General features: G+C 45.1%; 1 protein-coding gene across 1 annotated transcript in view; it reads left to right on the plus strand.

Annotated features, from left to right (window-relative positions):
* Positions 1–1,808: 1,808 nt before the first annotated feature.
* Positions 1,809–15,676, plus strand: part of dennd1b (DENN/MADD domain containing 1B) — a 90,090-nt gene continuing 76,222 nt past the window's right edge. Inside the window, exons 1-2 of the mRNA XM_062556453.1 lie at positions 1,809–2,061; positions 2,731–2,795. Of these exons, the coding sequence (XP_062412437.1) occupies positions 2,045–2,061; positions 2,731–2,795 (82 nt within the window). The 5' untranslated portion in view covers positions 1,809–2,044. The remainder of the gene's footprint in view (positions 2,062–2,730; positions 2,796–15,676) is intronic.

Consider the following 15,676-nt stretch of genomic DNA (forward strand, 5'->3'; position numbering starts at 1 on the left):
GTAGTGACTTACCACAGTTCCTCAAATAACCACTAAACATTGTGGGAGTTCTGCACGAGTTGCTTTCAACACCTCCCACTGAAACAAACCCTCTCATAAAAAAATGTCATTACATTTGTCCTTATCTCTAACACTGACGCCATACAAAATATACATGCATTCAGAGCAATGGTTGCCATATTTTCTATAAGGCAGAGACTATTTGCACCCGGGTGTAAATAATGAACATTACTATTTACACCCGGGTGCAAATAATCAACATTACTATTTACACCCGGGTGTAAATAGTGTAATAATCAACATTACTATTTACACCCGGGTGTAAATAGTGTAATAATCAACATTACTATTTACACCCGGGTGTAAATAGTGTAATAATCAACAATACTATTTACACCCGATGTCTAACATCCATGTTCTCTGTCAATAGGCCTGTGTATTTACCAGCTCTACAGTAGGCTAGGCCTAATAGTTTTGAACAGTTTTTAGCTGTTTTGCCATGTCTGGGTTACTTGGAAGTGATTATACAAATATTAGGGTAATGAGTGGTCATGTGGTAGCTTCATCAAAGACAAGCTACTTTAAAGAGTTGTTTTCTGAGTTGTCTTCCAGGCAGCGCTGCCACTGTTGACTTAAAAACACTTAATCCTACTCCTAACCTTAACCCTAACCTTAACCTAACCTTAACCCTAACCTTAACCTTAACCCACGCCTAAGCGCCTTCCAGGCAGCGTTGGGGGCTCAAAGTCAAAACACAACCTTTCTAACAACTACTGAAGCCTACTTCTACTTAACTCTACTCATAACTGAAATAAAACCAGTAAATCTTTGACAGGTTCAAAAAGCACAAACTCTTATTTGCCGCGAGGTAACGTCATCTAAGAAAAAAGAAGTCATGGTGCGTACTTTGGCAGGCAAAAAAAAAAAAAAAGCAATCTGAGATTCGAATCCAGCACCTCGAGCATGGTAAATCAGTCACTTTACCGCTGTACTGCGCCCCGTCGAAGAAGAAGGGGAGAATACTAATTATTGACTCACTTGTTGGGGTTGCTAGGTAACGGTAAACAAAACAAAAAGATCGTGTTTCTTGATTGTGCTTGCAAACGGACGGCTTTACCCGTTCACTGAATAAAGTTTGTGGAAATTTAGCACCACTTTACCATCTCAAATATAGTTTTAATAATCCTAACTTGTTAGATTTAGGTAGGCCATCTCCTGCCAAGATGGTCCCGCTATGTTGGATAGCACGCATTTCCGGTTTGGGTGCAAATAAGAAAATGCCTCCATTCCACTATTTACACCCGGGTGCAAATAATCACTCCGTTTCTATAATAGCCTACACAGAAAGAAATAGTAAGACATTTTAGAATTCATCACATTATTTCTCAACTTCTCTGTCAACTGCAGTTTTGAGAACAGAGAAACATTGAAACACATAACAGCAACGGTGATATTCGGCGGCCTAAGATTGTAGCCTATGTTAGCAGCTACATCAGTAAAATAGTTCATGCAAATCGAAAGGTGAAATTGTATATCAATAGCCTTAAACAAGCACACATCTACTGCCTTCTTGCATTGGCTAGAAAGCTATGCAGAACATCCATTTGTATGATGATCAATGAAAGATGATAAGCCGCATCAGTAATAATGGAAGTCTCCCGTGAATATACAAGTAAGATGTAACACTTTGGCAAACGAACATGTCGCTTACGGTATCAAAAACACGCAACACATTTCAGACTATCAAAACTGAACTGCCACAGAGAACTCACAGGCCCAGGTGTTGATCAAATGGCATGACGTCACGAAATCTTTGGCTACACTTCCTGGTCGGTGTTCTCTGCTGTGGATAATCGTGGAACTGAAACGGTCCAGCAGAAGCTGCAAGAACAGGGAACCTCGAGGCACGTGCTTGGACCGAGAACATGTTCATTTTAAGATACTCATTACATACCTACACATAGTTGCATCGGTACGCGAGGTTTGCTACTGTCGCTATTTAGACAGTAATCAAGCCGGCGAGAGCTGTCGCGATGGTGTAACCATGGACAGCAGAATAAAGTAAGTCAAGAGTTGTTTACATCTGAAGTAACAGTAATGCTGTGGTGGCTTGGTTTACGGAATGCAAAATTGAGCAAACTTAGACTCGACGCTCCTGTACAAGTCTGAGCTTGTTAGCCTGTTAGCTGCCACTAATGCTACAGTACTTGCTTGGTTGATTAATTGGACTGTCTCGCGCGAGCTGACCAGCTAAATTAGCAATTTAGCCAATAGCCACTACTGAAACCGTGCTCTTTTACCCGAATTGACATTTATTCCAACTGTCGCATCATAGTTAAATGAAACTCATATAGCGTCTGATGTATTCAGTGGCACATATAATATACATAATCATAAACTAACGGTCCCTGCCTGGTCATGTAGATGAGCTTCATAACTGGCTAGCTAACTCTAACTAGGACAGCTGGTTTAATAGCCACCATCCTCTGTGACACTCGCGAGACAGATATCAAATTTGCAGCAGCTGACCAAAATAGCTCAAATATCGCTGTAGCAATGTGACAACTGCTTAACTGCTTGCCAGTTTTGTTGCTAGATACAATATGGCCACGTTATTAACTCTGCTTCTACAGACTGTTGCATCCACATGTAGTTGAAGTGTGCACTGAACATTTCACATTGTTTATGAGCTGTCACTGACTGAAAGTTTTGCTATTATTCCTTCCACAGCGAAAAACCAGAAAAAACATTCGATCTAGTGTTGCAGGTGGCATGTCCTGCGTCCGAAAATGAAGGTGAGTCTAAATAACAAGTGTAGTAGGCCTAAGTTGTTGTAAGAGTAAGTTCGACTGCTCTGCATGCCTTTAGGTATTTCAACTGCAATGTCATATAGAGGCTGTGAGGATTACTGGAATGGGTCATGCACTGACGATAATATTCACTGATCTTGTCACTAGTTTTTATTTACGTTCAGTTACCTTTGTCACCATCAGAAAAAGTGATGAAACTTTAACATTACATGATTCATATGAGTTGCGGTCACACTGCTACATTTTTTTTAAAGTGGAAAGCATTTTTTCTCTCAAATGAGTTTTCATATCCTGCTGCCATCTTAACAGTGTCTTCAAAATATATCATTTGGGAAACTGTTATTTTAAAAACGGGAGCAGCCATCAAGACTTGTTACACATTTGATGGAAGAGGCTCAGCAAACCATCCATTTCCCTGTGTTGGTGCAGTAAATCCATTCAAGATTTCAGAAAGATGTTTTGTATAAGCTCAGGTTGTTGTACAGGAAATTGATGCTGCACTGTTATTTGAAGTATTACTCCCGTTGTAGCATGGGAAGCAGTACTGTTCCCATAATCAAATATCGCATGAAGGCCAATGTCGTATAAAAGTAACCGCACTTTGCTCGTCTTGAGCTGTGATGTTGAAGAGGTGTTTTGTAGGTGAACTGTTGATGCAGCTGTGCGAGATGACTTGAGCAGTTCATAAGAAAGAATGAAATGATTCCTGTCTTGGATTATCAATGTGAACTTTGAGGGGGGAAAAAAAGCTATGTGCGTGGGTTCAGATCACATATTGTCATAACCCACTTCCCTCAAGGTCTGCCAAGGGTTGGTCTCATTTCCTGACTCTTGCTCTCAGGAGCCCAACTACGTTTGAGTGCAGAGTCGGCAGGCGTTGGTGGTGGGGAGGGAGGTGGAGGAAGGTGGAAGGTCAGCCTGGCTGCTTACAGCACATGCGTCATTTGCCATGCTAGGAAGTCATTTAGATTTTTTGATGCAAAATAATTGTCATGTTAGTGTTTGTGAATTGAAGGCCACGGCCTCACCAGCAAAGAATTGGTTTCATATTAAACGCATGGGAAAGGCCATTTTTCCACTTTGTGACTTAGGTTACATACATTTCCTTTCCGGGTCTGTCGTCTTGTCCATTCCGTTGAGCCTCTGTAGAAACTTTGCCTACCTCTGGGAGATGATCCTGGTTTTCCTTGGATACCGCCATGACACAGGCCAGGTACGCCTGATTGGAATTGAATATCAATTAGTGTGATTTATGTTTGTGAAAAGGTGGATGGACAGCGGGAGGATATTGTTGTAGCCTGTGTTGGCTCCTTCTGCACATCCAGGGAGGGTTCCCTCCATGTCACAGCACCTGCCAACACAAAATATCTCATCATTTGGTATAAAACACTTACCCATTATCCATAAACCGCTAACCCACAATTACAATATATACTGACCTAGCCCATCAGAATGCCACAAACATGTCAGAGCACACCACACTTACCCTGAATAACATGCATAGTAATTACCATGCAGGCAGAGGACAAGTGGTACCTCCTATGACTTTCCAACTGTGAACTCTGCTTGAATGCGGTTTCAGTGATATGCCCTTGATAATGTATATCTATGATCTAGGAGTGGAATGTGATGTATGTTATGGTGTGTCTGAATCATTGCCAGGCTTGGTGCCTCATGACTCTGACTGTGGTAGCTATTACAGCACTCGGGAATTTTCACTTCCATTGTTCCATGTGTTATTTTCTCCCTCTGTAGGATGTCATTGTGTGGCACAGCCTCTTCTTGGTATCATCCAGCGTTTCCTTTTTTGACGCATGCACACAGACACACACGCACAGACAGACAGACAGACACACACACGCACACACACACACACGCACACACACACACACGCACACACACACACACACACACACACACACACACACACACACACACACACACACACACACACACACACACACACACACACACACACACACACACACACAGAATTTCCTGTGGTGCACTGCAATTTCAAAACACTGCAATTTCAATAGTTGGCGCCAGTAGAAAAAAAATTATGCCCCTTATGTCTGTATTTTTTTTTGCTGATGGATGGCACACCATAGAGCTTTCACCACTTCCTCTCTGGGTCTGATGTTTTGTAGAGGTTTCATTAACCCTGGAACCAAAACATTTTCTTAAAGGAGGAGCTGCTCCTAAGGAGGATCGAGTTGGATTTGTAGACTTGTTGTCAGTTTGTCTTGTAATAATCTGCAGTACCTGGTTGCACAATTTCTAAAAGTGACATAATCATACGTTCAATTCTTATATGAGTCGAGGACTTATGAATCTTTGATATTGAATTGATCTGTTAGAGCGGTGAAATTTGATTTGAACATTGTTGAATATATTGGTATGGATTTTTTTTTTTTTTAAGCGGCCAACCTTGCAGTAGTTCTAGCTGAGTATAAAGGACCTAGTTGGTTTCTGCTGGCCGTGTAGATGGTGTGAGAGAACATGTCATTTGATGTTTTGAGTAATTGTGTTGGTGATCGAGATAGAGTCCAGTACTGAACATCTTGGATTCACCATGAATGATTCACTATGAATGATGGGGTCATACCCCTGACTCGGTTGTAGACGTTGTAGATGATTCCTCTACATGTTTTGGTTGTAGGTGAGTGTTGATGTGTTGTTGGCCTAGCTCCGGGGCACCACCACACACTCCAGAACACCTTTCCCTTTGCACACGCGCGTAGGCTGTGTGCCAGAAAAGCAGGACTACCTTCAGACTCTAAATTATTTCCACACAGCCTGTCATCTACTGCATCTATTCCCGTCCCCTCACCCGGAGGAGAGTGGAGCACAGCGCAGTGCTGAAGCAGAGAGGACCTCTTTGCCGGAGTGGAGCGAAAAATAGTCATCAGATGGCGTGGCTCGCAAGCCGAGAGACTTCAGCAATGCGTGGCAGGCATGACTGGCATGGCTGCGTGCGCTTGGCTCCATTGAGCCATATTGATGCCTTTCCAAGCCTGTGCCAATGCCACCAGATGAGGCGGTCGGTGCCAAGGCAGTAGGTGGGGACAGATGCTACCTGTCTTCTCTGCCCGTCTCCGCCAGATTGCTCACAGTAATAAAGTGATAGCGCTAATAGATCAGAATATCAATTTTACCGCTACACTTGCAACAGCAATTAGGGGGAAAAATGGTGTTTGTCAGCGCCTTTTGTTTTTGCACTTTGATCAAGCGTGTGAGGTGAGCGCGTGCCAAAAAGCACTGGGATGAACGTGTGATTGCTGGGTGCTGGTCAGCTAATGATGCTTTGTCCATTTACGAAAGAGGGTTCATAGTTTTTGCCTTCTTCATTTTTACCCTTCAAAAGATTCTAATTAGGAGGGTTTTTTTCTCAGTGTGTAGCAAGGCCCTTATCCTCTGTCTCATCCTGTAGTTATTTTTCTTTGCTCTCCCCCAACCAGCCTTTCCATCCCTTCCGGTAATGGTGTGATATCCCATAGTCAGATCTCAGGGTGTTGCTAAGTGCCAAACAAGCTTGGGCATCCATTCAGTATTGTTAACCTCCCTCCCACATACACACACACACACACACACACATACACACACCTAAAAAACAACAACTTTGGAGATAAAGTTAAGTGCTTGCATTTACTCGAATGCAGTTCTTTTTTTTACACTGACCTTCAACTGTTGTTACATGGCTGCAAGAGGTCTGATTGGCTCGCAGCTGTATCTCGGGGTCAGAACTGGCTAACACTATGAAGGGAGTCCGCTGTCAGATCACCAGATGCCATGGAGACTTAGAAATGGTGTTGATTGGTCAGTAGTGATGTGCCAGCTCTATATTGAAGCCAGGGCTGGAGGGCTTATTGTTGTTATTTTTGAATAGACTTGGTCACCATTAAACAAAACTGAAGCCATTGTAATCACTAATTACTGACTCCTAGCATGTTCTCAAGTTTTATTTTGCTAATTGGACAGGCTATGTATAGTAGCCTAGTAGATATTGCCTAGCAAAAATAGGATGTGAATTGGTCCTCTTTTGCCATTGTAGTAGTCCAAGTATTTTGTAGCCTCCACCAATAAATTCCAGTTAAGAAAATTCACACCTGACATATTTAGACAATTTGTCTCCTGTATTCAGTTATTCTTTTCATACACCAACACATTTTAATATCAGTTATGATATAAGATACAAATAAGACACACAAGGAAGACAAAAGCAGTAGGCAGCACAATAATCTAGAACAGATGGGTGATGCACAACATTTCTTTATGAGAAGTAGCATGAATTTTGCTGCAGAGATGAAGTAATCCAGATGTTGTTCTTTGAAATTATCCTCCATCCTACAGGTTTGTTAGTTAGCAGGGATAGGCCTACACAGTTAACAGTGCATGCTCATGAATTCCTGACTCCAGTGATTCATGAACCATTGCCCTACTTGCATCACTGCTTGTTCCTCTTGGTATTGTCAGTCTGTAGCCTAATGTACAGTGAGTACGCCACCTCGGGACCATGCACAATGGCAGGCATGTTTGGCCGGCAAGGTAGGGAAGTTGCTAAATTTAATGCTGTCTTTTGAGGTGGTCGTGTGATTGTGTTTTCCTCTTGTGCTTCATGTGACCTTTCCTGATTGGAAACAATTTAAGCACTCTCCGACAGTATTCATAACAAACCAATCCAGCAACAGACAGTGCTTCTGCACTGTACATATTTTAGGATATTAACTGTTGATGTCAGGGGGTCACTGTATGTGTTGATGTCAGAACTATTAAATGAAGCTGTTCTGGAGTCAAAGTCGTTTTCATATAGTGGAATGCTTACATGAAAATCTTCAGCAAGAGTTGTTATACTAAAGACAGTGGATTTGGCCTCTTCATCAATGGAACCTGTTAAGCTACATTCGCCTGCTAGTGCTGAATGGCAGCAAGGCTCACAGTCTTAAGGTGTGTGTGTGTGTGTGTGTGTGTGTGTGTGTGTGTGTGTGTGTGTTCAGCCAAGACTTATTTAGGATTGTGGAGAAAACCTTGGAGTAATGCAGTGTGGAGGAATCCTCAGAGCCTCTCTCACTTTTTCTCTCTCACTTTCTCTCTCTCTCTCTCTCTCATGTTTGTGGCAGCAGATATGCTGATTGCAGTGTGGTGAGCTGCTGTAAGTGGTTGGCTCAGCTCCGCCTGTTCTGATGTGGTACAGGAAAACCATGCCTGTGTAGTGCACAACTCGTGCTTGCTCAGAAGTTGGTGGGTATGGTGCTAGAAGGCCTGTGTCATTGTGATGCTCCAGTGGTTTAGTCAGGAGAACACGGAAAGTCATCCAGGCACAGGCGTCACCCGGCTAATTTTAGATTTCTCTTTGCATTGCTGAAAAGAGGGAGCTTGATCAATAATTAAAGTCCCATGAATTAAAAGTCAGAGATTCATGGCTGCCTGCTTTTCCCATGCACTCATCTCCTATCCTTTTCATCCAGTGCGGCAGACAGTGCCTTATTTGCAGTTTTTAAAGGAAAACGCTCAAAATGATTATCCTCAGTAACTTTTTCCCCTTCGGTTTTAGGAAAGTCAGCACTCAGACAGTGCTGAGCTTTGGTTAGATTCTGCACTGTGGTGGTTTAGTAGAGATGGTAAGAGCAACTGTAAGGACATTCCACAGAACAGAGCCCTCTCGGACATTAATGCAGTTGTGTTATAATTGATATTTCATACTGTCAGCTAAAAGCCAAAGGCTATAATGTTGTTTAACCTTTGTACTTGTGAGACACAAACTGTACAGTGAAGTTGTACTTTCTGTGGGTGTTTGTTTTTTTTTGTTCTAGTTCTTAGATTGGCCATACGCACTGTTTCACCCCATGTGTAAAAATGCACCGTTTCACCCCATGTGTAAAAATGTCTTGGCTGTTTACAAGACATCAGACTGAGCATTACTTCCTCATGTTCTTCCACAGTGTTACAGTATCTCACATTTAGCTAGCTGCCACTGCAGCAACTAGATTTTAATAACTGTTTCAGTCATGTTGGGTGTATTTTCAGAATTGTTATCCTTGCAATATTGGGCTATGAGACCAACACTGAGCTGACTTGAAAATATATTCACACTCAAAATATGCAATATTTATACACCCTGCCATATGATTTGGAATTTTGCAGGCTGCTGCAGTGAGTCCTTAAAACCTACTGAGGAGAGACTCCCCTAGGCCCTGTGTGTGTCAGAGGAGTGTAATTAAGGACAGGGTCACGCCAGCCTGCGGGCTATGGAAGCTCCGTGTCCCCCATATCAGACACGCTTGACCATCCCCATCACCACACTTTTCCACTCATGGGATACCGAATGCAAGACTCCACGTTTTCCCTGCTCTGAAAATCAAAACATATTGGTGTGTGTGTGTGTGTGCGGTGTGTGTGTGTGTGTGTGTGTGTGTGTGTGTGTAGGCCCATCTGCGTGTCCCATCGGATGGTGGAAGTGGATTTTCACATGTCCGTCAGTTAGGCGCCAGAAGAGTGGGGCTTTCCCGACTTTCATAAATATGAAGTTCTCTGGAGAGCTCTGTGAATGATATCCCCCCCCGATTTTTATTGTTAATCATTACATTTGTGGTCTTGAGTATTGAGTGCCCTTTTCTGGATGTAGCCCATATGTCATATCCCAATGTAGGTCAGACATGGTGGATGCTGTGATTGCCTTTCTTTCCTTCATATTTTGTTGTGTTTGGCAAGGCCTTTTCTATTTGTCATGGTTTGTCATGTGACTCATTCGTGAGTGCTTTGTTACACATGTATTGTGTTTCTCAGCATCAGCAGAGCATGTCACATCCTTCAGTGCTGTGTTGCTGGGAGTAGGATTTGGAGGAAGTGTAAGAGCATAAAAGGTGTCCATGCTCATTTGCCATTCTAAGGTTGTGGCTGATCAGTCTCTAAAATGGCCTGATGCAGTGTTTCCCCAACGATGTATTACGCAGCGGCGCAGCGCCACTGCGACGTCTTCACATGATCAGTGATGTCACGACAATTAGGCCTACTTCCACATTCTAAAAGCACAGCAACAGCCAACGTCATTGCTGAAATTGTTTTCTGAAAAAGTCTTCACTTCAAATCCTCACATCAAATCCTGGTTTAGCCTCTATATTCAGGACTTGTAGGCTACATAAAGATTACATTTCAGGCTATTAGAGAACTGAAGTCAAGCGGCGCCTGCAGATCGATGGACTCTAGCAGCACCACTGCTGGAAAACATTCTAGGGGACCTGGTTGTGTTTTTGCAATTAGTTTTTTTTTTCAATGATATTCCAGTTTAAGTATTTGGTCCCAACTGCAAAGATTTGTTGGCAGTAACAGTAGTAGGCATACTGCTGGTGATGTGATGACTGCACTTGACCTTCAGCTTGGCTTCTGTCAGCATATTTAGTCTACATGTAGGCAGGTAGAAGTTATTTAGGAAACACTTGTGTCCTGTCTTGAGAGCATTCCCATACCTCTCAAATAGGGTTGCACCATGTTTGTTTGGTAAACATAGAGGACCAGAAGCCTGTATTTAGCTATGGAGGAGTTGGCATGCAGTGAGCCGTCTGTGGTTGTTTGATACGAGGCTCCCGGGTTCTCTGGGTGGAGCCGATTCCCTGCAGTCTGCATGGTGGTTTAGTTTAGCAGCTACTGCCACCACCTCTAAGCCGGATTAACACCGGACGGTTATGAATCGTCATGTCTTTGAATGGCTAATTGAGTTTTTTTTCGCGTCAGCAGCACCTAGTGTGTGTTTCTTCTGTCGTCTGGCAGTGTGTGTGTGTGAGTGTGTGTGTTTGTGTTTGTGTGTGTGTGTGCATGTATGTGTGAAGCAGATGGCTAGAGCATATGGTTTGAAACTTGTCATTACCTGCTGCAGCCTCTATCCAGCTTTTCTCTCCTCCGCCACCCAAACAGAGAGGACCCCCCCCCTCCCCCCCCCCAAAAAAAAACACTTACACACATCAACAATCTCTCTTTTTTTACAGATGAAGGGACTTTTCCTTATATGAAGTGAAGATATCTGTTTAACTTGAAGGCATGGGTGGGGGACTAAATGTGGAAGCCTCCTACTTCCACCTTTTTTTTCATTATCTTTGGGTCAGATTGTATCACCAGGTGAGGCTATGCTATTTTCGCTCTTGGAAATGTTGCTCACCGTCTCTCCCCCCCCCCCCCCCCTCCCCTCGTTCCTCTTTCTCTACCTTTCCCTCCTGTCTCCCTGTCTCGTCGGAGAACAGCCGTCCCTGGTTATTGGGTTTCGCGTGAGGCAAATTGCTCTCTCCCCGATGCAGGCAGCTTGACGAGTGGTGCACGGCGTGACAGACCGCGCAAACGCTAACATGCCGAGCGCTACGCTGAGACTGTCACGTCGCTGGCACCCATATGCCGCGCCGTTCACTCACGAAGCTGTGAAATTGGGTCGCACCCCGGACTCGCTCCAAGTAGGCGTGCCGCTCCTCTCCCTGTCTCCCTCTCCCCCTCTGTCTTCCTGAGCCCCCCCCCCTCCCCCCCTCTCCTCCCCTACCCCTGTGACACCTTCAGGAGCAAGAGAGTTTGATGTACAGTGCATAGCGGATAAGGATGGGGCTCAGGAATTGGCATGCAGTGTCTGTGGTTGGCAGGGTTCTGGTTTGACTGGTTGGTGTCAAGCTTTGTGGGGCTAGAAGACGGACCCCCCTCAGAGGTCCTGAGGTGAAGAGAGGGTGAACTCATTGTTCCTGGTTCATGATTTGTCAGCAGATGCAGAGATATCTGATGTTGGCCTTACTGGAGCAAGAGAGAATGAAATGTGGAAGTATACATGCAGCAGCTATGAGTTTTGGATACCTCTATCTATATCATAAAGTAGTGTTCTGTATTTTTGCTGAACTGAGGGAGCTTATGAACATGGTTCATTGAAATACAGTTACCTAGCAGCTCAGCAATATTGAAGTTGGCTTTTTTATCTGGTTTTGTAGTTGTAGCAGATTTAATAAAACCCTGCATAATATGAAGCAGGTATACATGTTTGATTTACCAAGTGGAGTTAAAGTGGCGAGTTAGCAGATTATACAAACAAAGAAAAAAGTGACTTTAGTTCCGTAATAGCACATAGGCCTAGTGTCACTGCAGTTTCAGAATAAAGGAAAACACAGGGCCACCGCTAGATTCCTCTACTTTTTAAGTAAGTTTGGGCAAATTAGAATGGTTAGGACAACAGAAAGGGTAAAATGTGTCTTTGAATGTTTCTAAAAATCACATGATGCCTCACTTTGGAGCATCATATGAACTCAGTGAGCTAAATAAGTCAGACAATCAAATGATTCTGGAATGCACAAGGGAAGCAGTGGGTGTAGGCATGTATGCTTGTTTGTTACTCCAAACATCAGGCAGTCCAGTCGACTACATTTTACCCGCACTTCTTTAGAAGTAACTAGTAATTTCAGCAATTTATTTAGCTCAGGCTGACACCTTATTCAGATAGATAGATAATCACCTCTGTTGAATACATTCATCATCACTTGTTTTGTCATTTGTATTCCTCTGAATTGGACATTCAGCACCTTTAGTACAACATGGAAACATGAGCATTTTACAGCTTCCCTTCCACAAGAACAGATCCACACACTCACACCTAAGGAGGCTATGTGGGCAGCACGGTACCTGTTAAGTACCATATCATTGCAAACTCGTTTCTCCTTTCGAGGGTCCTTGCTTGGCAAATTAGCATGAAATGTAATGCCATTGCAGCATGCAATTGGAGAGAAGTACTTTTTTTTAAAAGGACCCTGAGTGTGTTCTCTTTCTGTGTGAGCCTGAGAGATGCCTGCTAATCTGCTTACCCCCTGTAATTGTGAACATGGGGGGGTTGGAGTCCCCAGCAGCTCGAGGAAATCTACTGATCCAGAAGTAAAGTGATGACCACTGTTATTCCTCTTTTTCATGCTTCTGGCTCCAAAATACGCCACCCCCCCCCCTCTTCCCCCCCACCACCTCCCCCCCCCTTTCCTCCATCAGTGGGAAAAAGAAGAGGAAAGAACAAGGAGAAGGGGGAAGAGAAAAAAAACAAAACAAAACAAAAAACGAAATGCACCCGCTCCACTCCTCGCGCTGACAATAGACATCTTTTTGCCATATGTTCGCTTGACATCTTCATCAGGTTCACAGCAGGTTACCTTAGTTAACTTTCACTCCACTGCCTGATGGGATTTTCTCCTGTTCTTTTTTTCTTCGTCCTTTCTTTTCTTTCACTCACACTTTGCCTTTCTTCTTCTGCTCTTGACTAGCTGGCTCTCAAAGTCTAAACCAGCGTAAAACAAAACAGAGAGCGAGCAAAGACGAAAAAAGAGGAGAGAAAAAGAAAAACCAAGGCCCTTCCAGCACGCCGCTCACAATGGCCGCCATTGTGGCTCTAAAGCAGTGGCAGCTTCCTCTTAGCGGCTAGCCCTTTAGGTTCGTGCCGACCGGCTGGCCACAAAGACAATGCCTTTGTTCCCCGGGCTTAAGAAGGGGGGTAATCCAGACCTCTCCACCCTGTGAAATAAGTCTTTTGTAGATAATGGAAAGAAAGGGGCAGAAAAAGAGAGTTTGAGAGGACTAGGACAGAGAAGAGGAGTGGAGAAAAACATGCTAGAAGAGGCTCGAGGGCTACAGTTTAACCTCTGCCCGTTGAAAGAGTGAAGCAAGAGAGAGAGAGAGTGTGTGTGTGGGGGGGGCTGAAGGAGGGATGTGGTGGGGATGAGGCCCTGAGTGCTTTACTACAGCCCCGTATACCCTCTCTAAACTTGAACTCCTTGACCAACTGACTATTTTTTGTCATGCTGTCGATTTGCCAGTTCAACCTCTTGGCACAATACTCACTCAACAGTCCTTCTCATATTAGTCATGTTGTCGAAGGTGACTGTTGTGGGAGACTGTTGTTCTCTGTTGGTTAAGGGTGTGTGTTTGCGGTCAGCTCTGGAGATGAAATCAGCCGTGTACTACAACTCTCCCTCTCCACTTGTGTACTCAACACCTCCCTCTCTCTCTCTCCATTGTGCTCTCCACCCTCCTCTGTTGGCTGACTCTCTCCTCCCTGCGCCTCCCTGCGCCTCCCTGCTCCTCTCGGCTCCTACTCCTGTGCTGAGGCAGAGCGAGGCGAGGCGAGGCATGGCATGGCATCAGCTGTGAGAGCAGGTCTGCTCCCTCCACCCCCTCACCTATTAACCCCTCTCTCCCATCCCCTCCCCTGCTGCCCCCCATATCAAAGCACCGGCTATCGACTTTTAAAGACAGGCATTCCCGGGGATGCCAAAGTATCGATCGCCGACTGACCTGCGCTGCTGGCACTCTGAGTGGGAGAGATTGTGTGTGTGTGTGTGTGTGTGTGTGTGTGAAGGAGAGGGAGAGGGAGAGGGAGAGAGAGAGAGAGAGAGAGAGGGAGAGCTGGAACTAGAGACTAGAGATGTGTGTGTGTGTGCGCGCGCTCTTGGGCGTGTTGCCGAAGCTCTGCGGTTCTCTGTCGAAGGGTCAGCCACGCTTGAAGCCCAGGGGGCGGGATCAATGGGCTCTCCTGAGGTAGCCTGTCACGTCCGCATCTCCGAAGGAGAGAGATGGAGAGGGGAGAGAAAAATGGTGTGAGAAAGGGAAGTGGAGGTCTAGATAGGGAGACGAATGGGGGGAGAGAGGAGAAGGGGTTGAGAGACTGAGAGAGAGAGAGCGAAGGACAGCGAGGACAGACTAGAGTGGTCGCCACGCACCACCCCTCAGTCCGCTCTGCCTGGCTGCATCAAGAGGTGATTTCAATTCAATTCTCACCCATTAGCCATGTTTGCTGGCTGCATATTAGCCAGTCTGGCGGGCCACTGCCACTGGATGCCCCGGGCCTCGCTTTGCACACCCCTCCCACGGGATCCCCAGAGACGGGAGGCCATGCCGTAATCTCCAGCCAGCGTCGACACATGCCTGATGATGTTTTTGTTGTCTGTGTTAGGACTGTCAGCCACTCAGAAGCCCCAGGGTGAGAGAAGTGTTTTGTGGTGAGTGACAGGTGGTGCATAGGGTACATATTCTGGAAGGATATGGATGGATGTAAATGAAGTGTGTGGTAACATATAGCCTAGCAACGTGGAAGTCAGTGAGAAGAGTTTCTGCTTGCTTTTCCTGTTGTGCTTAATGGTTCTTCAAGTGTTTTCTCAGCCTGGTCCGTGTCATGTCATTGACATGTGTCTTTGCAGGAAATGGCGTATGCAATAGCTGTGTTTGTCACTACTGAACAGCAAGAATGACATCTGTCTCAGTTTTCAAACAAAAAAGAAACTGATTTGTGAGAGCTGCTGAATTTAATATCTGTGTGTGTGTGTGTGTGTGTGTGTGTGAGATCTTTGGGCGCCTCACCGACATGCTGGGAACAGGAGTGGGGCTTAGAGTGTGGACTCAGAGGGAAATATGGTGGGAGAGGAGGCGTGTGTGTCTGTGTGTGTGTCTGTGTGGGTGTGAGTGTGAGAGAGAGTGTGTTGAAGAGAAAGACACATAGAGATGAAGGGAGAAGAGGCAAGAGACACAGAGAGAGAGGGAGACAGGGAGATTGAAAGACAACATGAGGGAGTGTGTGAGACAGAGAGAAAAGGACACAGAGAGAAGCGAGGGATGGACAGAAAGAGAGAGAAAAGAGGGAGAGAGTGAGTGAGAGACAGAGAGAGAGAGAGAAAGAGGGGCGATGGGGGGATTAGGCAGCCGCAGGTCTGTCACGGTGACATTTCTCTCCCTCGGCGCAGCAGCAGGGGTGGGGTTCACCCTCATAACCTTCAACTTTCAGCCTTAACCCATTAATCCCCTTTGTGTCTGCTGCGCGCGCAAACCCACATACAATATGGCAGGCGTGCGTGCGTGCGTGCGTGCGTGCATGCGTG

This window comes from Sardina pilchardus, chromosome 15 (genome assembly GCF_963854185.1).
Source record: "Sardina pilchardus chromosome 15, fSarPil1.1, whole genome shotgun sequence".
Classification (NCBI taxonomy): domain Eukaryota; kingdom Metazoa; phylum Chordata; class Actinopteri; order Clupeiformes; family Clupeidae; genus Sardina; species Sardina pilchardus.